The sequence below is a fragment of the Pterocles gutturalis genome, unplaced genomic scaffold (genome assembly GCF_000699245.1).
Source record: "Pterocles gutturalis isolate BGI_N339 unplaced genomic scaffold, ASM69924v1 scaffold13365, whole genome shotgun sequence".
NCBI lineage: Eukaryota > Metazoa > Chordata > Aves > Pterocliformes > Pteroclidae > Pterocles > Pterocles gutturalis.
The window spans coordinates 30217-52046 of record NW_010143586.1 but is presented as its reverse complement, the minus strand read 5'-3'; the positions used below and the strand labels follow the sequence as shown (position 1 = coordinate 52046).

Here is a 21830-nt window from a genome sequence, read left to right as displayed (position 1 = left end):
ATGCCAGTGAGACAGTTTGTCATTCATCCAGAAAATCCTGAAGTCCTGTTTTCTGTGTCTTCCAGTTTTGTGCCATGAAGTCTGGGTGAATTTTGGACAAAATGCTTGAAATAGTTGAAGTTGATAAAATAAAGAGAGCTATTATCTTGAAAAAAAAATTGGCCAGATAACGCAATTAATATTATTTCAGGACCAGTATCATATGCTTTTAAAACAATGTGGCCTGTTTGTTTTTTAAATTTTTTTTGTGCAGGTATCTCTTAATCAGCTAAAAATGGTTTTAAAGAAGAAGAAAGAAATTCAGGTAGATGCATTCTTTCTTGATCATCACCAGCTTGAAAAACTTAAGAGTAAGTATTTTTTTTCCTGAACTGATGTGTAATTTCTTTTTCTGTTAGAAGAGTCTATCTGAGTAGCTACTGAAATTGACCTGTCTTTTTTTTTTTCCTTGTTATGTTTTGTGGGTTTTGTATGTGTTTGGGATTTTTTTGTGGCTTATTTTGTAATGACAATGACGTCTTACCTTGACAGAGCTAGAAGGATCCTTTAGAGAGTACTGTGTCTTTGGTTTGAAAGCTGTTTGCCTTGTTTTATCATTGGTGTGAAGGTGGTAGAAAGTCCTAGTTGTGATTCCACTTGCAGGCCTTGGGTTCAGTGCTACCTGAAGTAGTGGTCTTAATATGTGGGGTAAAACTGAATTTCAAAGAGTCACAGAATGGTTGAGGTTGGAAGGGATTTCTGGAGATCATCTTGAGTGTATCTTCTCCGTTTTTGTGTCTTCTGTAGTTAACTTGATTTAAAGATACTGTTCAAATGCTCTTTCATCTTGTGGTGGGTTTTTTTTGTCCTGTTTCTCCTGAGAGAAACTTCCAGGGATCTTTGCTTCAAAAAAACAAACCCCAAAATGAGTAATACAAGATTGGAATACTAAAGTTACTCTGAGATGCTTCTTGTCTTCTGGTTAGCACTGGTGGGGACACAACTGGGGTGTGATGTCCAGTTCAGGCTCCCCAGTACAAGAGAGACATGGACATGCTGCACAGAGTTCAGTGGAGGGACACTAAGATGGTGAAGGGCCTGGAGCATCTCTCCTATAAGGAAAGGCTGGGAGAGCTGGGACTCTTCAGTCTGGTGAAGAGAAGGCTCAGGGGAATCGTACCAATGTGTACAAATACCTGAAGGGAGGGTGTAAAGAAAACAGAGGCAGGTTTTTTTCTGTGTTGATGTGATGGGATAGAAGGCAATCGGTACAAACGGAAGCACAAGAGGTTCTCTGTGAACATCAGGAAACACTTTTTTTAGCGTGAGGGTGACTGAGCACTGGCGCAGGTGTCCCAGGGAAGTTTTGGAGTCTCCATCCTTGAATATAATCACAAGGCGTCTGGCCGTGGTCTTGAGCAGCTTGTCTCAGGTAATGCTACTTGAGCAGTCAGGTTGGACCAGATGATTTCCAGAGGTCCCTTCCAACTTCAACCACACTGTGATTTCGTGAAACTGGTCTTTGTACTGCAGATGAGGCCTACTATTACATCACAGTGAAACTTGTATTTTTTTTCATTTTTAAGGAAAAGAAAAAAATTGGTGTTATGGTGTTGGTAAAGTGACTTAAGGGATTGTGGCACCAGTAAGTTCACTGGAACAGGAAAAAAAACCTAAGAATTAAGTGGTGATTTCTTACTATAAGTTATGTTTTGTTTATAATGCTTATTGTAATTCCCTTCTAAAAAGAGACTCTTCCAAATGTAGGGTTTTCAAAGTCTGAAGAGCAAAACTTGGCATCTCTGCTTCTGTACTGTGCACAGCTGAGCAATGGCATCCAGCAGATCCAGTGTATTAAACAAGTAAGACTTCACAGTTGTTAGTGTGGTTTTTGGTTACTGACAGTGTGTAATGTGCACTGTTAATGGGAAATACAATTCTAAAATAAACTCTATAATGTTTTAACATTTACCTGGAAACAGGTAAAAAGCAGTTATTACTGCTGCAGGTGCATTAGGTAGAAATGTAGTTTTGGTACTTAGCAAGGGCTACAGTTACTGAAAATGATGGAATAGGCAAGTGATACCAAGTTTCCTATTTTGAATGTATGTGGTTTTTTGGTATCAGAGGTGTTCTTGGAATGTTATTCAACACTTGAAACTCATCAGGATGTCATAAAAAGAGGACAGTTTTGTACCATATACTTGAATGAGAGGGAATTCTGCCTTTGTTAATGATGAAGGTATATCCAGAGTTTTTGTTGCCATGTGTTCTGCTGGTTATAGATTATGCCGTTGGTAAAGAAGATGGATCAAAACTCTGCATGTGATCCCATGGTTAAAGCTGGTTTGGATGTCTTGGGAGAGGTATATTTAGCACTGGGTGCAAAGAATCCCTTAAAAAAAGTATTAGCAAGGTAAGGAAATTTTATTTTTAAATGCTCTCCTTGTGTAGAAGTCAGTAATTTGTTGTGCACTACAGATTGCTGTAGTTTAATTACTGAAAATTTGTGGTAATAATATGCGAGTATGTACTGTTTTACTTTCTTGCTCAGTTAAAAATCTTAATTATAAATAATACAATATATCATTGCATAAATGGCTTCAAAGGGAAGTATTATTTTGATCTATTTAATTACTAGAAAGACAATATAGCATGTAATTGTCACTTTGAATTTAAAAATTTAACATTACAGTAGAAATTTAAAATACTTCCCTTAAAAAAAAAATCTCAACTTTGACAATGTAAAGAGAAGGCTGTTCAGAGGAATCATAACTAAACTGTGGTTTCTTGTGCCTATTTTAATTGCAAAATTGCTCTTGTATTTCTTTGGCTAATTTATTGCAGCCTTAACATTTTTAAGATGCAATGGCTAGCTCTCTTCATTTCTATGTCTGAAAACCTTTGTTGTCCCATGGAGAGATGCAGGGCTTCCGTCCTGTGTTTGGTTGCATGCCGGAGCTTTACTCCCCTTTGACAGGTTTTCTGGCTGCAAAGTTAGAATGTGTGTGTTTATTTTAAAACAGAATATGTTTTCATGCGGGAAGCAATATCTATTATTGGAGTTTTAGGTGACACTGACTTTAGTAAAGTGGATATTTAATACCCAGTGTGAGCTAACTGATTGTGCTGTTTCTTACCATTGCAGTTCACTGAATGATCTTCCTGAACAGTTTATGACGTTAGCTGTAGAAAGCTTTGTATGCTGCCTTAGGGAAGAACTGAAAACCGCAGACATATATTTGTACAGAAAAGTACTGGACAACCTTGCTTCCTGTATGGAGGACTTCAGCTTAGGTATGATGACATTGAATATGTTGCCTTCTGTTTTAATTTGCTCAACGCTGGTTTGCATCTTGGTGCGGCACCTAATAGTAATGACACCTTTATCTATGTAAAATAGATAGTATTGGTTAGTATTCACCAGTTAAAATGTATTTTCTTTCCTCTAGGTAGAGCAAGTATTAAGAACCTGTTTGAAGAAGGTAAAGTTATATTTATAATAAAATAAGTTTCACTGTAGGTTATTGGGGGAAGGGTTGTGTGTGAAGAAGTAACATGAGGAAGGCATAAAGATCTATCAGATCTCATTTCCTCCTGGTTAATTTTTCATGACTGGTACCCCCTCACATGGTACTTTTTTTGTCAAAGACTTTGCCCTTGATTTGTGTCTGTAATTTCCAGGGATCAGTCTTGCTTTATTGAGCAGCCATAGATATAAATCTGAAAATACCAGTGAATGATTCTTAAAGGGCTGGGGGAGTTGGTGCTACTTTACGTGAAGTACTTACTCTGTCATGTGCCTCATGATGAAGTTGTGAATGGTGACACTGAGCTGTTAACAGACAGTCTTGACTATAGCAAGCCCAGGGCTGCTGTGGCAAGAGTTTTGTTTGTCAGTAATTTGTCAGAAGTCTGATCTGGTGGTAACATGGAATAACTTGAAATATTGTGCCCTGGGCATGCAGATAAAGTTCACGATTTCCTGTGGATGTTTTATGGCTGCTCTGTCTTTAGCTCTTGGTAATTTCAGCTTTTCACTGAGGAACCAGAACTCTCAGTACCTTGCAGGATTAGGCCAAGTGAGTTGGAAACTCTTGTTTTGTACCAGGTAGACACGAACCAGCTTGAGATTTTGTTTTAGCATGGCATTTTTGTATCTGCACTGTAATTTAGTTTAATGTGTGTATGGAGTGGAAGAAACACCACTGTATGGATAACTGTTTGTTGTGTCTGGGTGTGATGTGTATGTGTGATTGCTTTGCTGGAATTTTCTGTTCTATTTCTCTTTTAAATAAATTCATACCATAATTATTTTCACTAGTTCTTCAGTTTCTGCAGAAGTCGCTACTTGACATACAGGAAGAAAACAGGCAAGTGTATTCAATATAAGCTGTATTTTGTCTGTTTTTATTTCCCTTTTTAAGATAATCTGGTATGGCTTGTAATATCAGTTTGATAGCCATACATTGGTGAAAGATGGGAATGTCATTTTACAATGATACATATTTTAAATAAAAAATAGCTGCTGCTGAGTTTCTTTTCTTTTGTGGCAATATGTTGATATAAAATGAGAGAGGAAAGGAAGAAAATTAAAGGCGGTAATATTTAAGGCACTGATACTGTGTTGGAGCAGCTACTTTTAAGGGAGGTCTTTGAGTTGTGGTTTTGCTATCTGAATTGTGACTGAACACTGTAATTAATAGAAACACATATTAAAATTCAGGTAGATTAATACTCTTCCACTTTCTATGAGTGTTTAATTCAGTACTGATGTTCTGCTTAGTCCGTCACAGCAGTCATCTACTATCTTGACATTTTCCAACATTGCATAAAGGGAAGCCTCTTCACTGTGGTCTCTCATCATGTACCAAGAGGAGAAGGTGCTTAATGGAGTGTTTTGTACATTGGAAGTTTGCATGTTGTCTGTCTTCGTGTAAGAGGAAAGTTGAATCATAGAAGTATGCTTTGCACATGGAGGAACTGCTTGAAAAATGACAACGGAGCAGCACTGTGTTCTGTTTGTCTTTTTGCAGAATTTCTAGAAAAATTCAGCTCTGCTTGGACAGAATCAAATGAGTGAAAGTCTGTCAGAGGAACCTGCAGAAACTGTAGGAGAATTTGGCATTATGTTTGTTAACTTCATTTTAAAACACTGCTCTTGAGTCTGCTTTTTGTTTTCCTATAGTTACTTATCTGGTCAACTCAAACAATAAATTAGTTTTTACCATTAATTCTGTCTGAAGTTGGCAGAACGTAGTTTTCTGGGGATGGTGAAGAATGGTTTTCATTTCCTTTTTGTGTGCATGTCTGTCTTTTTTTTTTTTCTTCTCAGAAAGAATCATGGAAATCATATTGTTCAGACTCAGTTGATGCACGATTTACTGATAGCTATTAAAGTTTCCATGATGCTTGTACAAAAATTGCCAGAAAATATCCAGGGAAGTCTTTGGAAACACCGTGAGTCTTTTGTTTGGCAAAGTATGTGTAGTTTATTGAAAAGCTCCACAAGCTTCCTAATGGATGGTAAGTTTAGTAACATTCAAACCCAATTTTTTTTAAGTCAGTTTCTTGTCTTTGTAGTAAACACAACTTGTACCTGTAAAAACTTCATTTAGCTTGAATGGAAATTGAACTGCTAAGATTAATGGGAGTGGGAGCAGTAGCAGGTCTTTCAGCAGACTCTGATTTCTAGATCATAATTTTGGAGTGTACAGTTTAACTTATCCCGCTACAAAAAACCAAGGTAAATGCTATTACTAGTAATTTAGAAACTAACCGAAAGACTTTTGAGACTCACCAAATGTCTACAAAAAATTTATGTATCTGTATGAATTACGCTGTTAGAACTAGTTATTAGTGCACTATAACTAATTTTTTTTACTACTTATGCGGATATCTTTGTACAGTAGAATTTAATATAAATGTTGATAGGCTCTGCCACAGTCCTCCTTTTCTTACTAGGCACTTCTATATTTTTTTATCTGTTAAAAGGTATTGGTAGTTTCGTATTACGCTAGAGTATAAATTATACAACTACAAATAGTCTAGGAAAATTCAATACCATCTTTACAATTTTGATACGTAGCTCTAGCACACGATATTTGGTGCACTCTAATGTAAAATATCTTTCTCTGCCCTGTAGAAACTCTCCTGCAAACTGTTCAGGCTACCTCAGGACTGGCTGTTATTCTGTTTACTAAAGCTATGTATGAGCCCGTTGAAGAATTACCTTCCTTGGTAAGTGTGTTTCTTTGCTGAAGACTGAAATGTTATAGTGTCGTTATGTAGTGCTACCAGTGTTGTTCAGAGGCTTTGCTGATACGGATAGCAGGACTAGCGAATCTCTGGATCAGTCTTCTGCTGGAGTGTAAATCCTTTATTCTCTCTTTGCTCTATGAAATTACGACTAGGTGACTAGGTTTTTGAATTGGAGAAAAACAATGTGTAAGAAATCTCTTCAGATCTTTGATTTGCACAGAACAGCTTTTCTCCTGTGCTGATACTGTAATGGGTGTTATTTTGCTTTTACAGGTCAGTAACTTGCTTCTTGGGTTAATGAAACACGGAGGTGTGCCAGCGTGGTTTGTGAGTAACTGTGGGACTCTGTGTATGGAAGAACTCCCTGACTCGGTCCTGCTCTTCCTTTGCCATGGAGCCCTGGCTATGTTGGAATGGAAGAATGGCAGCATGGGTGAAAATGGAGAGAAACTATTATTAGATATCGTATCAGTCTTGTTGTCTTTGAGTTCAGAGTAAGCCTGTGTTTTGATTTGCGTTGTTTCGTGGTTGGGAGGAGGGGATTGATCTTTTTACTTTTTATTTTTGCACAGCTCTTATGGTCCTGGTGCAATATCTCTTTTGTTTTCAGTGTAATGATATTAATTTTTGCCACAGATCATGTCATCTTTATTTATATATTCAGAATAACTCTTTGTAAGTTTGAAAAATGTCTTGATATTGCATAGATAGTTTGAAGTTATAATTTTCTCTTGCATGCTAAAATGAAATTTTGTTTTTCCAACATAAGTGGGATTAGTTTACCAACTGCCTGATGTTAAGGTATGGTAGAATCAGTTGTTATGTAGATGGATAAACTTTATTTTCAGGATATCATCTCCTATGCTGTTAAAAGTACAGAAGAAAACCAAGTGTGCCAGTGAGTAGAATACTTGAAGTAAGAGGAGTTGGTTTTTTTTGCATGCAAGCATTAACTGTTTGCATCTAATGGGATACCAGCACTCTTGGATAGGAGATTAAAACATGTATTCTTTTCAACCTCTGGTCCTGCCTTGGAGGTCAGTTTTATGATTTTGTTTTTGTGCATATGGTACTCAGCTTTTATGGCTTGTATGGCAATGAAAAGTTTACCTTATATTTTCAAGAAGTATGCAGTAACCTGTTCGCATGTGGACATTAATTTTAATTTTTGTTTTTAAAGTAGCAAGTGTAGCAGCTTGTCAGGTTTCTCTTCCCCATATTTAGGAGTTTTAGCTGTGACCAGATAACAGCATGTCAGCTGACTGAGCATACACTTTGCACCATCCAATTCATCACCTCCTTTTAGCATTAGTTGCTTTTTGTCAGTGAATGGTTAGTGCGTCCTTACCTGTTTTAATGTGAGGTAAACTAATGTGATGAATAATTATTTTTTTTAAATTGACAAATGCAAATAATGAACTTTTTTCTGTTTCTTCTTTTTAAAAGGTTAAAAGAAGCCAGTATGGCAACATCTTTGTCTAGAATCCTTGCTATTTGGACTAGTTCAGCACTAGCACTCGTTTCAGGCTCCCCAAATCTAAAAATCAAACTTAATGGGAACTCTGACGTAATAGGGAAGCTGCTGGAATACATTTACACACACTGGGAACACCCTCTGGATGCTGTTAGACACCAAACCAAACTGATATTCAAGAATCTTCTTCAGATACACCGAACCACCATTACAGGATGTGATGAAAAATCAGACCCATTCTTTGCAAGGCTGACAAAGCATTTACTAAGCTTGGAATGGCATGTGAAAGGGAAATATGCTTCTCTTGGCTGTCTTGTGGAGTGTGTGGGCACTGAAAATATACTACAGTTGGACAGAACAATTCCAGCACAAATCTTGGATGTGATGAATGATCAGTCTCTTGCACCCTATGCTAGTGATCTTCTGGAAACCATGTTTATAAATCACAAAGCCCATTTTACTTCACATTTTCAAGAAAGCACCTGGATTGACCAGTGGCATGACATCTGGGTTTCTCCCCTTCTTGTAATACTGTGCGAAGGGGCCCATGACCAGACTACTTATATAATAGATTACTATTTACCAAAATTGCTCAGCCATAGCCCTGACAGTCTGAGCTACATGATTAGAATTCTTCAGGCTTCTGCAGATGCTAATCTTGGTAAGAAAATAAATATCAGATTTGTAATTATGACCTTTTTTTTTTGTAAATCTCAGAAATGTGATGTCTGATCTATTATTGTTGCTAGAATTAATTTGGGATAAAAATTCAAAATGGTTATTATTGCTGTTAGTATTTCAAGGTGGAATTCATAATAACAAATTGTGTCTTCATGCCATGAACAAAATAATTAGTATTCTAACTGTGGGTGCCTTATTTTTCTCTTTACCTGCCGGGCTTTGTTATGTATCAGTATTTTTTCTAGTGTTTTTTCCTGTTCTGCTAGTATTTCTTACATAGGCATGTCCAATAACAGAGCTTTACAGATTGTTTTGGGGTTTTTTTGCAAATATGTGGACACAAGATTTACAATTTTCTCATAGTTTTTGAGATAATTGAGTGTAATTCTAAAATAATGCCTTGTGAGACATCACAAGGTCCTTTTTCTATATGGTGAGTTGAAGAAGGTTGTTGGGAACCAGGCAATTTAGCAGTAGTTGAATCTGTGACTGACTGTCTTTTGGGCTTTATGGGGTAGAAAATAAGAGGGGGCTAGGAACTGTGTGGTGGAATTCTGGGGAGTTTCTGACAAGCATTGCAATTAGTACATTATTTATTGTGTTAATCAAACTATAGTTACTTGTGGTTTTCATTTTCTTTAGGCTCTTGCAGTACTAGAGGAGCTCTTGGAGCACTGATGGCATGCCTGAGAACTGCCAGGGCTCACAGACGCCTGGAACTTTCAAATATCTTGAGTCTTATATCCACTGAATGTATAAAACAGGGTCTAGTTCATCAGCACAATCAGGTAGAGGGACAACATTTTTTTGTGTGTCTTTAAATAAGAATAATTGTTTTGATCCAAAATACTGTGCTGTCATTGTTTTAAAACAAACGTATCATCACAGATGTCTAACTCTTTTGTGGTTTACATCTAAATATCTTCTAGGTTTGCATTGATGCTTTGGGTTTGCTTTGTGAAACCCATCGTAGCACGGAAATTGTGTCTGTGGAAGAAATGGACCTAATCCAATTTTTTATTATGTACAACTTGAACAGCCAGTTTCCATCAGTAAGGCAACAGATATGTTCTTTACTGAGAAAGGTATTTTAAAACTATAAATGATGTCTAATGTGCTTATTATGTTAGCTATATAGCATTTAAAAAAAAAATTACTGAATAAGTTATGAAGTTGCTCAACTGAAAGAGTAGAAGCTCTAAGACCAGGATTATGTTGTAAGCATTACACAACTGAATGGTGATAAATCATCTCAAGCAAGCATGGCTTAAACAAAAAATTAAGCGGTAGGCATGGTAACTTGATCATGAATGGTATAAGTGTTACTTAACCTGTCAGCATATGCATGCTTTAGCAATAGCAGAGCAATCTGCTGTAGAGTAAGCAATGAATGTTGTGTTGCCTGTGTTGTGGGCTGGGAGTGTTCTTATGTAGCCTTACCAGACCTCAGGCAAATCCACAGTCACTTGATAAGCCTCAGCAACCGGTCTTTGAAGACAAGGTAGAGGAGTATTAAAGGAACAGCATGACATGGCTGTGCTGTTACAGTCCACAGGGATTGAGTGTGTCAGCATTGTGGAAGTTGCCAAGGTCGTGTATGGGAGATCACAGTAGAGGAATATGGATAAAATGAGGAGACTGTGTATGTATAAAGAACGTTTTGGAAGATACTAATGGCGAAAGAAAGCAGTGTGGAAGGAGAAAATAATTTGAGAGGGGGGGAAAATGAGGGAAGAGGATTGGCAGAAGCAAAAGAGCAGAAGTCATCTCTTTCCGTTCTTGCCTGAGGAATATGAGATGGAGAAATTGTGGTAGAGGGAGTGAAATAAGAAAGGAAATAATAATGGTGGGTAATAAAAGAGCTGGGGGAGGCATGCCTGAGGTGAGTCAAACTCTGTAAGAGACACTGAAGCTATAAAAAATCTGAGCATTAATTGAGCTTTTTTTGTAGAGCATCACATGTTCCACAGAAAATGGGGAGGTGGGAGGAGGAGGCTAGACATGAATGTCAGGAAGAAGATAGAAGAAGGTGTTGGAGGTGCAGAGGGAGGGGAAAAAGGTTGGTCACAAGAGAAATGGGAAGCAAAAAACTTGGCTTGGGAGTGGAGAGAGAAGGATCTGTTCTATGTTATACAGTATGCAATTTGTTTTTTTTTAATTAAAAGCAATACAGTTTGGACATTAATCTGAAAATCCCCCTTTTCCTTACTTATCTGTCAGTGATTCTTGCCTTATCTATGTTTTGCTTTTGTTTTAAAAGTTATTTTGTAGGATACAAGAAAGTTCCCAGGTGCTTTTTAAATTGGTGCAAAATAAAACCAAGCAAGAGTTACTTGAAAACTCAACTGAAAGACATCCTTTGGGGATTTTGAAGCAATATAAAGTAAGTTAAACTGCTAGAGATACAGATGGTCAGAGATGGGATAGCATTTCTGAAAGATAGTTAATTGTTCTTGAAAACACCTCTGGATAAGTTAGGCTGTGTCTGTTAGGAAATAGTGCAGAAGGAAGAAACCTGTAAAGCAGAACAGTGCTGACGACCTTGTCCAATCGATAGGCACTTGGCAAGTTAATTTTGACTAGGTGTCCTGTTGTTTCATGAACTGAGTGCCCATTAATATTTGGAGGGTATCTTGAAGCTTAATTATGTCCAAAAGCAATCAAGGTTATTTTCTGAGGGATTGCTCCATGATGTGAACTGAAACAGTGAATGAAACAGTGGGAAATGAATGGAGACATACCCTGCAATCGAAACTAAAATTTTCAGATGAATGTCCTGTCAGCTGCTGGCAGTTCAGTAGCAAGTTTTAAATCATGTGCATTATTTGGGCTTGGAATAGACTCTATCCATTGAGCTTCAGCCTTTTTCTAGCTCTCCAGAATGGTCAGTGAGAATTAATGACAGAACTTCAGCATGAAGACATTGGTGTGAAAACTTCTTTTGTATTTGTCCTTTGTCCTGTTTGAAGGCTCACATAATAAATTTCTTTGTGTTAAACTGTTTCTTGTCTTGAGTTCTGCTTTTCTTGTTCTACTGCTTTTAAAGGTTTTGATACAATGGTCATCTTTTTCTGGGAGTGGGGAAGGGAACTTTTTTAAACAAACAAACAGTTGTCCAGCCCTCACTGTACTCTAGGAAACAAGAAGTTTGTCAGTACTATGAAAGTACTCCCATTCCTCCAAAATTAACTGGAAGGTCATAATTTTTTGGGTAACGTGTAAAGCAAAGTGTCTTGAATTCAATTACTAAGACTTTTGTTTGTAGGGCAGTAAGCAAATTGTGTTAAAATGTCTTTTGTGATTTTTCAGGATTTCATGTCATCTGTATGTGACAAACTTTTCGAGGCACTGTTTCCTGGTTCATCACACCCAACCAGATTTTCTGCACTAACTATTTTAGGATCAATAGCGGAAATATTTTCTGCTCCAAAAGGTGAGAAGTCTAATTTACCAGCTGTGGGAATGAGAGTTATTGAAGAATATAAAATTATATTCTTAGTCCTTAATTTCTGTGGCATTTCCTGTGTCACTTTCATTTTACCCAAAGGAAGGATATAAGGTTTTATTGGAAAATAGAATTTTGAAGTAAATACAAACATTTATGTCCTGTTGAATTATTTTCCATAAATTGGGGTTTTCTTGCATAGCCTGTTTTTGAGCAAGGTTTTTCACAGATTTTTTGTTATTATGAAGAAAACTTTTGGACAAGATTCAATGTATTTGATAACTTTGCCCTCTTTTTCTGTTCTGACATCTTGATAATATGTAATTTGAAATGTTGAGACCATTAAAACCTTGATGGAGCCAGGCTTGCATGTCATCATGATATTACTATACTAAATAAGGAACCCTTTAATTTGGACAGTTTATGATGTGCTGCTGTTACTTCAAATTTTCTTCACAATATTATGACAACCCCAATTCAAAAAGTGTTAGTTGGAGCCTTGGAATATTGATGATCTTGCAAAACCTTGTGTCTGGATTATATGGCCACATAAAAATATGTTTTCAGTCTTAAATGGTAATTATTGTTTATTGTTTTTTTTAAAGAAATGAGCCATATAAGATAAAAGCTGGTTTTGAGAGGAAGGGAAAAAAATGCCACCTTGATAGATCTTATCTCAAAACCCCTGATAAATCATGAACACATTAATTTTACTATTACAAGTTTGTGGTATGTTGTTGCTGCCTTTTTTATTTTTTAATAGAAAGTGTATTGGGTGTTGCTTATAGCAGCTTTAGGATTTCAGAAGCCTGACGTTACTGTTACAAAGGAGATTAAGCTGCTGTTGTGTTCTGTGTTGTACACTCTTGAAAGATCTGGTTGCTCTGCAGCATTAGGTTAGTTGCCAGAAATCACGACTTCTTTAAATTAAAAGCAAAAAAATTGTAATGGCTTCCATTTTAGGGCCTTATTCTTGTGACAAAAAAAAGCCCAACCACCCAAAACACACTGAAGTCAATTCCTTTTTTGAAAGGAATTATTTTCTAATATTACGTACTTCCAGGAAAATAATTTTTAAGCAAAGCTAAAGTAAAGGTTATTTTCAGTGCTCAATTTTCTGTGAATAAGTGGGGTTCTGGTTTTGGCAGTAAGTTACTCTGTGTGTTACTGAGAGTCACTTTTTGGCTATGGTAGCCTTTTTTTTTTAACAATAAACATGGCATTTTAAGACCTAGTAAGAGAAGTAAATAATATTAAAGTAATGCTTTAGCTAAAATTTCATTTCGGTGCTTCTGTTAGTATAGGTAAGCAAAATGTGAATGCAGTGCTTATTCTGGAAAGAATTGCACAAAACTGTGTGAGGCATTGATTTCTTTGAACAGGCCAGACGCAAGGTTTTCAGTTGGATCAGGTGATTGATTGTACTCGTGTCCAAACTTTGATCCAGTGTTTTGCCAGTACTTTTGAAGAAGTAAAAGTTCTAGCATTTGAGCTTTTGATGAAACTACGGGATGTTGCATTTAATTTACAGGTATGTAACTAAAAATCATCGAAAGGCAATAATTTATTGAAAAAAGGAATATTCTATATTACACCAGGTACTTGGATTAGGTGCAGGGCATAATAACTGAAAATTAGAAGTAAGTCCATGTTGACTGCAGTAGCACTCGTCACTAACATCAACTATATCAGCTTCTGTCCTTACCTAAGGAGGCTTGTTTCACTAATGGCTGAAGGAGCTTGGGAAGTTCATTGAGTGCGAGTATGAAATATCAAAGAAATAATTAAGCAAGCTCCTTGCTTAGCTGTAACTTCCCTTTGTAAATGATTGAGACATTTTGACTTGGTTATTCTTGTATTTTAAGAAATTCAGCTCTGTTTCTTTTCCTTTCTGATTGATCTCAGGTTTCATTTTCTGATGGTCTTTTTTATTTCTCCCAAATTTTGCCCTTTGACTTGTTACTGATTTTTCTGTTTACTTCATAAAAAGTTACTTTTAAATTCAGTAGTTCAGATGAACAAATACTGCTTCCTAATAAACCACACTTCTTTGTGATGTCTGTTAGCAGATAAAACACAGTATTTTGGAAACAAAAACATCCTCCTGTGAATTACAGCATGTTTGAATGCTACTTTACAAATTACTGTTTCTGTCCTCAATGTGCTTGTAATTGTATCTTTGCTAAATACATACACATGCATGCTTTCAGTGTAAGATGATCAGTGTACAGAATATGTGTTTCTTAAGAAATACGTACCAGCAAACTTTCTGAAAAGCAGGTTCTTAGATTTCAAGGTGCTAAGCAGTTTAAATCAATATAGGACCTCAATAAAATGAATAACATTGGTTTGTTTTTTTCAGGTTTCTGAAAATCTAGATCTCCTATTCCAAGCAGCAGTGGATCTTAGCACAAGTACCAAACCATATGATTGTGTCACTGCTTCATATTTGTTGAACTTCTTAGTACATCATAAAGGACTACAGCATATTTGTTTAGGAAAACATGTTAAGCATAAACCCCAAATAGATGAAAACACATCAGTAAGTACAGTGGAGAAGAACACTTTAGCAGGTGAGCTTTTGGGCAAATTTACCACCTCTGTTTTTCATATTTATTTGAAATCTTACTGCTTTTCCTTATGGCTTTTGGTAGGAGGCGTAATAAGTAAGAGATATTTCTAGTAGGATTTTAAGTACATTTTGTTTTGCTGTTAAGAAGCTAGGTGCCTTAGTAGGATCTTAATCTAGTCCTGTTTATGTTGAGGCTATTGTGTGTTCTCGGAAGATGGCTTTTGTTACTATTTTGATCAGAAGGAAAGTGACTTGAGGCCCTGGTAGCTAGCCTGATGAAACTGTGCCCACAAAGTGCAAGAGAGGAACCTCTGCTTCCTGTAAGAGCTGGCTCACCCAGAGCAAAGGCAGCTGTCATTGTTCTGTGTCGTATTCCAGTACTTCGTATTTGCGATGCTGCCCCTTGGAGCTCTGTTCACTTGGAACCATTTTTCCGAGTGGTTTGCAGTCTTGCATATACATTGCTACAGTAGTTAGGTTTTGTTCACGTGTGATATATTTGTCTGCTTTAGTGTTTCTGGATGAGAGCTGAGAGGCTCTAGACCTGCCAAATTCTTTACACAGTCTTCCTCCACCTTTTGTAATTTGCAATAAAACTAAAATCTTTAAATTCTTTATTTATAATAAAGCATTGGATGTAATTTGTAGTAAATGAACTACTGTATACTTTTTTGTGCCGTTACTGGCTTCTCTACGGATGTGTACTAATGCTTTTCTTTGTGTGCAGTGAAATCATGGTTTTTGAGACATGGTTGTGGTTGCCGTAAATGAAGCAAATGCATGGGTAACCTCATGGCTCATTGTTATAGAGTATCTCCTGTTAGTTATCTGTAGTTTGTTATTAGGTTCTGTAATTCTGATTCTGACATTGAGATGCTGCATGGTATAAGCGTAAATAAAATAGGCACATGTATCTTTGAAAATTGGGCAACTTCTTTAGTGCCTAATTTAAGATTCAAATATTCAATGTAAGCTTCTGAAATATTTGTTGTATTAACCTGGCTCCAAGGATGAAGTCTGACTTTCAGTATTTGTTAGGTTATTTCACTTCATCATGAGCTGTGGGATTGTCTCAGAGTACAGATCGGGGCTCTGCTTTTCACAGCTGCCATCTGATTCAGATAGACTAAATTGCCTACAATAAATATTGCTGGACTTTAGGTAATTGAAGATCGACAATAGCTTCTATTTAAACAACAGAAGAATGAAAAGTATAAACAAGGAAATTGCTATGCATTCTTAATTGAATTGTTGTGTAAACAGGCTTTATTCCTATATCTTTAAAGCAGATTTTTCTTAGAAAATGTATGTATGTATAATGCAAATCTGTACTTTTTACAATTTTAGTTATCAAGCTTTTGCTGATGAATGTTGAAGAAGAAATATTTCAAGCGAAGAAGTCTCTGCTTCAAGCAGCGGCATCATTCCCGATGTATGGGAGAGTGCATTGTATTACTGGGGCTTTGCAGCAACTACCTTTTAAGTAAGTAAAACATATGGCTAAGTAGTAAGTTGTAGCCCCATATTTAAGCACAGTGGAAGAGCTGCTCAGGAGAACATAAAACCATACAGTGTTATTTGTAATGAAATCCAGTACCTGTGGCTTTTGGAACTCTTACTGCCTGCTATGCTTGCTTAGGTAGCTGTTGGGTATTTCCTTTGTATGTCTTAACCTCAGTCTTAGGACTTTTTCAAACTGTACCCTATTTATAGTTTTCATGTATACTGTTGTTGGAAGTGTTTGTAATTTCATTTATTTCTTTTAAATCTAAAATTATTTTTAATCTATGTTGTATTGTTTTTTGCTTGTGGATTTTTTGTTTGTTTGTTTTTTAAGCAACTTGACATTGGTAGCTGAATGGAAGGAAATGGTGGCCAGGCTCATTCTGATGTCATATGAACTCTCTGCTGTAGTATCACCAGTAGTGCAGAGCTCATCACCAGAGGGTCTTATTCCAATGGATAGTGATTCAGGTAAACAAACAAACAAAACACCAAAAGAATTCTCTTAAAATCTGGAGCTCCCAAAGTGCTGTGTATCTTACAGTGATTCAGAACTACACCTAGCACCCCTCCCTTTCAGTTTCTCATGTCGTGATCTTAAGTCACACTTTTAACTTCTGATAGAGATTGTCTTGACTTCTGCACTAAAAAAAAAAAGATTTGCAGATTGTGTTGTTGCATCTGTTTCAAAACAGTTGAGTGTAAAGTCCAGTTTTCTTTCTTGCTTAATCCTTGTAATCACCATAGTTTTATATTTTGTTTCTTACTTCTAATAGCTTTCTTTTGTACTTACAAATGAATTACATTTGTATAAAGAAGTGGAAGGAAAAAAACAAAACTATCTTATATATTCCTCTCGTTTAATATGGAGAAAGTGCAGGTCGCCTGCAGATGATTCTACATGAGATACAGCCACAGGACACAAATGATTATTTTATGCAAGCAAAAATTTTGAAAGAGCACTGCGAAGTAGAGTCTGAAAAGCTGGCTGACCACAGGCCAATGGAAAATATTTGCACAGAAATAGGAGGTAAGTCTAATGCTGTATTAGTAATTAAATCAAGATATTCTTTATAGAGGAGGCCTTTTTCGTGGGTGATCAAAATTGGAAGTTATTTGCTCTGTATAATGTTTCACTGCTTCAATAAATCTGTCAGAAGCTAGTTATTCATGGGCATGATTTGAAAGACTAATTCATTGTGTTTCTGGAAGATTGCGGTTAATCTCTCTTAGAGCACAAGTGAAAATGAGTTGTTTTGATATTGGTCTAGACTTTGTTGCCTTAACTGCATTGGCTGGGTAATCTTTAACACCTTTTCTGTCAAGGAACACTTTTAATGCATTTCTTGTTGAAATGTGTTAGTGTGACTTCCCTCTCCAGCGTACACAAGACTAGCGAGGAATATGTTCATTCAGTAAAACTTGTTGCATTAAATTACATAAGCAGAAACATCTATTTGAAAGATTCCAGTGGTAAAATGTTAGATAGTATTTGTCTAGTTTAATGAATAGCAGCTGTGAAATTGAGCCTTACAGTGATAAAGAAATTGTAAACTTTGGCATATTTAGGGTATACCAGCAGAAATTTATAGAATATCTGGACATTTTTAAGTTTAATAGTTTATGTAAGCTTTTAAAGTATTAAATATTTGAACTTTCTTTCCTTACATGTTTTTACTTATGTTTAAAATAGTTTTGGTTGGGCCATATGCTTTGTTTCATGGAAAGAAGTCTGTAAATATGTGAAAGTGGCAAAATGGCCACCAGATGGGGATGTTGTGTTAGAAATGTGCTGCCTTTGCCAGGCCTCTCTTCCTGCGGGTGCACGTGGGTGAAAAACCAGATAACACAGTGAGTGATGGACTGGTGGTTGATGTGGAGTTCGTTGCAGCCTGGCTCCAAAGTTGTAGATATTTGTATAGTTCAGTGTGCAGGTGAATATGAATTGTGACCAAAAGACCTCTATTTTAAAGTGTCAGTTTCCTGGTGAAATGGTGTACTGCTGCCTTTTCCAAGTGGAACAAAGTACAGTGAGTGTTCAGGAGTGGAAGTGATTAAGGTCAGCAGAACTGAATTATCTTTTGGGTTATCAAATTCAGATTTATTTTTTTTTTGCATACTTGTGTTTTGTGAGAAGATCAGGCTAAATAAAATTTAAACTACAAGTCTGTGTCTGAGATCCTTGAGTTAAACCGTTACATTTGTTGATTTTTATTTTTAAGGTAAAGAAAGACAAACATGTGATGTCACAGCCCAAATGGTTCTTGTATGTTGCTGGAGAAGCATGAAGGAAGTATCTCTGCTCTTAGGGACACTGTGTAAACTTTTGCCTTCACAGGCTGCATCTGAACCTTCAGATGGGCTGATTACTGTAGAACAGGTAGGGAAGTGCTTATTATTATAAAACCTTTAATTTCTGTTAGGGAAGGAAGGCAGTTTTCAGAAAACTGTTTTCTTAAATCTGTGTTCTGTATGGGTAAGTATTTTTTATTGCCGTGTTCTTCTCATGGTTTTCTTGTTTTATTGTACTTCATTAACAGTCTACTTTTTGATAAAGTGGTATTCAGAAGGCATAACTATAGTAGTAATAGATAAGTGAAGAAATTATTGTACATAGCTAACAAACTCAAGGAATATGGACTCTAATTGTATTGGGTTATTTATAAGATGTATGCTGTGTTTAGGGATACCAGTGCACCTCTTTTTATGTATATACATGTATTGGTATGTATTAGGCATTAATAACTCTATTAATTTTATGATGCTAAAAATGCTAAAAATCTTCTAAAGTAACTTCTATTAAAAGTGTCGTGTTTCATTTTGAACTTTAGATGTTGGGTTTTGCTTAAAACGCTTCCCCTAATTGAACTTCGTAGTCAATACTGAAAATCAGACATGCTGACTAGTTGTTGTCTTGTCCTACATAGGAGACTGAATTATGAAAAATTTGTATGTAATGTGACTCTAAATTTGTTTTTTTTTAAGAGATCAGAAATGTTAATACGCCATCTGGGTCTCTTGTAGAATGTTGAGTGCAGTGTTTACAAGAAATTAGATTACCACAGGCATTTATTTGGGAAATATTTTGTATTTATTAAATTTCTGTTTTTAATTGATGACCTTTTCATTTCCATATGGTTTCAACAAAACCAGTCTCTACATGGAGGATTGAAGTATGCAAGACACACTACTTTTTAACCTCTTTTTCTTTCTAAGAGAAAGTATTTATTTAGTTTTTCCTTAAATGTTAAACTTTCTATCATAAAAGAAATAATTGTACTGCAGATCTTATTTCTTATGTTATCTAATGTTGTGGTGCCATGAAAATAGTGTTAGTATCTTTATTCTTGAATTGTCTCTAGCCTTCATGTTTTCATCTGGTTGACAGTTATGCTTGTATTGTTGCAGAAGTCTGGGAGGTAGATGAGAGAACAGATACGTGTTTCCACCATTATGTTCCTTAATCTGCTCCAAGTCAAAAAAGGAATTGATATTTTAGAATGAGTCAGCTCAAATCTCTGTCTTTATTTAGAAAGCAGACATTAGTAGTTTCCTTTTCAGAAATGCTATATTATTAAGCAACATATCTTCTTCTCTTATAGATGCCTTTCTAGATTCTTTATGCTTCTGATGTCTTCCTGTAAAACAGAATATCTGCATGCTAATTTGAAGAATTTAAATTAATGAGAAGTTAGTTTAAAATCCTGATTTTCCTCAGGCTTGTTGGGAAATACACGAGGAAATACAACTTTGCTGAATATATAACAAATATTATGGGAAAAAAACATGGGTATTTTCTCTGCACTTTTTGTAACTGCCATTACCCTATTTTAGGGAAAAAAAAAAAAAAAAGAGAGGATTTCATCCAAAATTACTAGAAGCATCAATACCAGAACTGCTTCAGACTTTTATAGACCACTTTGCAGTACTGAGAAAGAAGAGAATTGGATTTTGGTATCTTATGTTTGTAGAGCTTTCCCTTAAAGTTGCCCATTCCCTTTCTTTATTCTGAAAGTATTGAAAGATGTTTAAGAACAGAGGTGAAAACTTAAGAGAAGCTGTGATCATATTGCCTTGATTCAGGGCTAAGCAACTGTTGAGAAAAATCTGGTAGCACCACTTTGCCTTTTTGTGTCATCCTGTTGCAAAGCCTTCCTTGTCTTGCTGCTTGTTTCATGCCTATGCCAGTAACTGTGTTAAATTGTACCTTTAGGGATCAGTGTTACTGTCATTATTTATTCACACAAAAGATCATAGTGTTGAATTTGCACGTTGTAATTTGATTATTTTTGTCCCTTTTTTTTAATTGAGCATGTAAATGAAAAGACAATGTCCTTTGGTGCTGGTCCACATTAAGAAATGGCACAATGGAATTGTACTTCTTAGTAGAAGATTTTTGATTCCTCTTCCTAGATGTTAATGCTGTCGGTTGTGGTGTGTACCTGTGTAGGAGAAGTTGGCAGAGAGGCAGCTCTTGCTTGGTACTTTTTTTTTTGTTAATAAAAGTTGGGACAATATCATGTTTGCACTTTCCTTGTCTTTTGAGTAAGAGATTGGGTTTGCATGGCATTTGAATGCCACTATGTGCACTTACTAACATCTTTGTCTCCTTGATCTGGAGATGGGTGTATAGAGGAGTCTCAAAATACTGCATTTGAATTGGCAGTCTGCAAGCCTAAGCCATTTTCCAATGGCTGCTTTGCCTTTAAAAAAAGACATAGTAAGTGTCTGGTACATCTGGAAAAATCTGTTCAAATATGTATTCTGCATTTCATTCTCGATCTGACTGTTCAAGTCCAGAGATGACAGGCTCAAAGCTTTGCCTGTTGAGATGAACAATACAAACAGTATCGTGGCCTAGTAACCACCGTGTAATCCGCAAGTGAATCTGTGTTGATTTTGTCATATGACCTGCAAATCATGAGACAGTGCTCCAAGCCTGGAGAAACTTTGAGTTCACCCTCAAACTCTTCTTTATCTTGCCTGTGAAGTTTTAGGTTGATTTTGGGAGATAAGCTTGCCAGAACTGGTACCGAAGTGAAAAGAAACAGAAGTAAAGACAGTACTGTCCTGATGCCAGGGGTTCTGCTTGTGTTAACCTAACAGTCAAAGAGAGCTGGTCTGAGCCCTTGCAGTGGAACATTGAAGTATACAGAAGATTTTCAAGTACTGACAGCCCTCAATAAGGTCTTTGAATGCGTCCAGAGGAGGGCAACAAAGCTGGTGAAAGGCCTGGAAGGAATGTCCTGCGAGGAGCAGCTAAGGACTTTGTGCTTGTCTAGTTTAGAGAACAGGAGGCTGAGGGGTGACCACATTGCTCTCTACAGCTTCCTAAGGAAGGGGAGAGGGAGGTGCTAAGCTTTTCTGCCGGGTATCCAGTGATAGGACAAGTGGAAATGGTTCAAAGCTGCACCAGGGGAGGTTTGAACATTAGGATTAATTTCTTTACCGAGAGGGTGGCCAAACACTGAAACAGGCTTCCTAGAGTGGTGGTGGATGCCACACACAAAAGTGTGGCTCCCATTGCTGCTTTGGAGTTTGTTCTCTTCGAGGAACAATTTGAAACAAACAAACAAAAAACCCAAACCCACCAAAAAACAATGTCTCCCCAGATCTTAATGTAGTAAGTCTCCTCTCGAGTTCAGTATGGTTGGCAATAGTTCACTGGCTACTAGTTGTTTCTGAGATGCTTTTGTAGTCCTTCATGGGTTTAAAGCCATCTTCTAATGGTTTGAAAAAATACCTTCTGGAACGTAGGCATCTACTTTAGTGGCATCTTATTGGAAAATTGTCAGGAAAATAAGATATGCCAGGAAAAATTGATTGGAAATGAAAATAAGATACGGAGGCACAAATGTACCAACTGTTTCTCAGAGCACTTTTGGGATCTCTCGTACAGAATTTCTCTCTCAACA

General features: G+C 36.5%; 1 protein-coding gene across 1 annotated transcript in view; it reads left to right on the top strand.

Moving 5' to 3' along the window:
- Positions 1-274: 274 nt before the first annotated feature.
- The window catches only part of THADA (thyroid adenoma associated), a gene marked incomplete at its 3' end in the record, with an annotated part of 34841 nt that continues 13285 nt past the window's right edge, over positions 275-21830 (top strand). Inside the window, exons 1-20 of the mRNA XM_010084799.1 lie at positions 275-350; positions 1747-1841; positions 2265-2395; positions 3128-3276; positions 3432-3464; positions 4304-4356; positions 5319-5505; positions 6125-6219; positions 6514-6734; positions 7687-8375; positions 9038-9183; positions 9325-9480; positions 10656-10778; positions 11705-11828; positions 13223-13371; positions 14203-14413; positions 15760-15895; positions 16250-16386; positions 16787-16945; positions 18138-18295. Of these exons, the coding sequence (XP_010083101.1) occupies positions 275-350; positions 1747-1841; positions 2265-2395; positions 3128-3276; positions 3432-3464; positions 4304-4356; positions 5319-5505; positions 6125-6219; positions 6514-6734; positions 7687-8375; positions 9038-9183; positions 9325-9480; positions 10656-10778; positions 11705-11828; positions 13223-13371; positions 14203-14413; positions 15760-15895; positions 16250-16386; positions 16787-16945; positions 18138-18295 (3228 nt within the window). The remainder of the gene's footprint in view (positions 351-1746; positions 1842-2264; positions 2396-3127; positions 3277-3431; positions 3465-4303; positions 4357-5318; positions 5506-6124; positions 6220-6513; positions 6735-7686; positions 8376-9037; positions 9184-9324; positions 9481-10655; positions 10779-11704; positions 11829-13222; positions 13372-14202; positions 14414-15759; positions 15896-16249; positions 16387-16786; positions 16946-18137; positions 18296-21830) is intronic.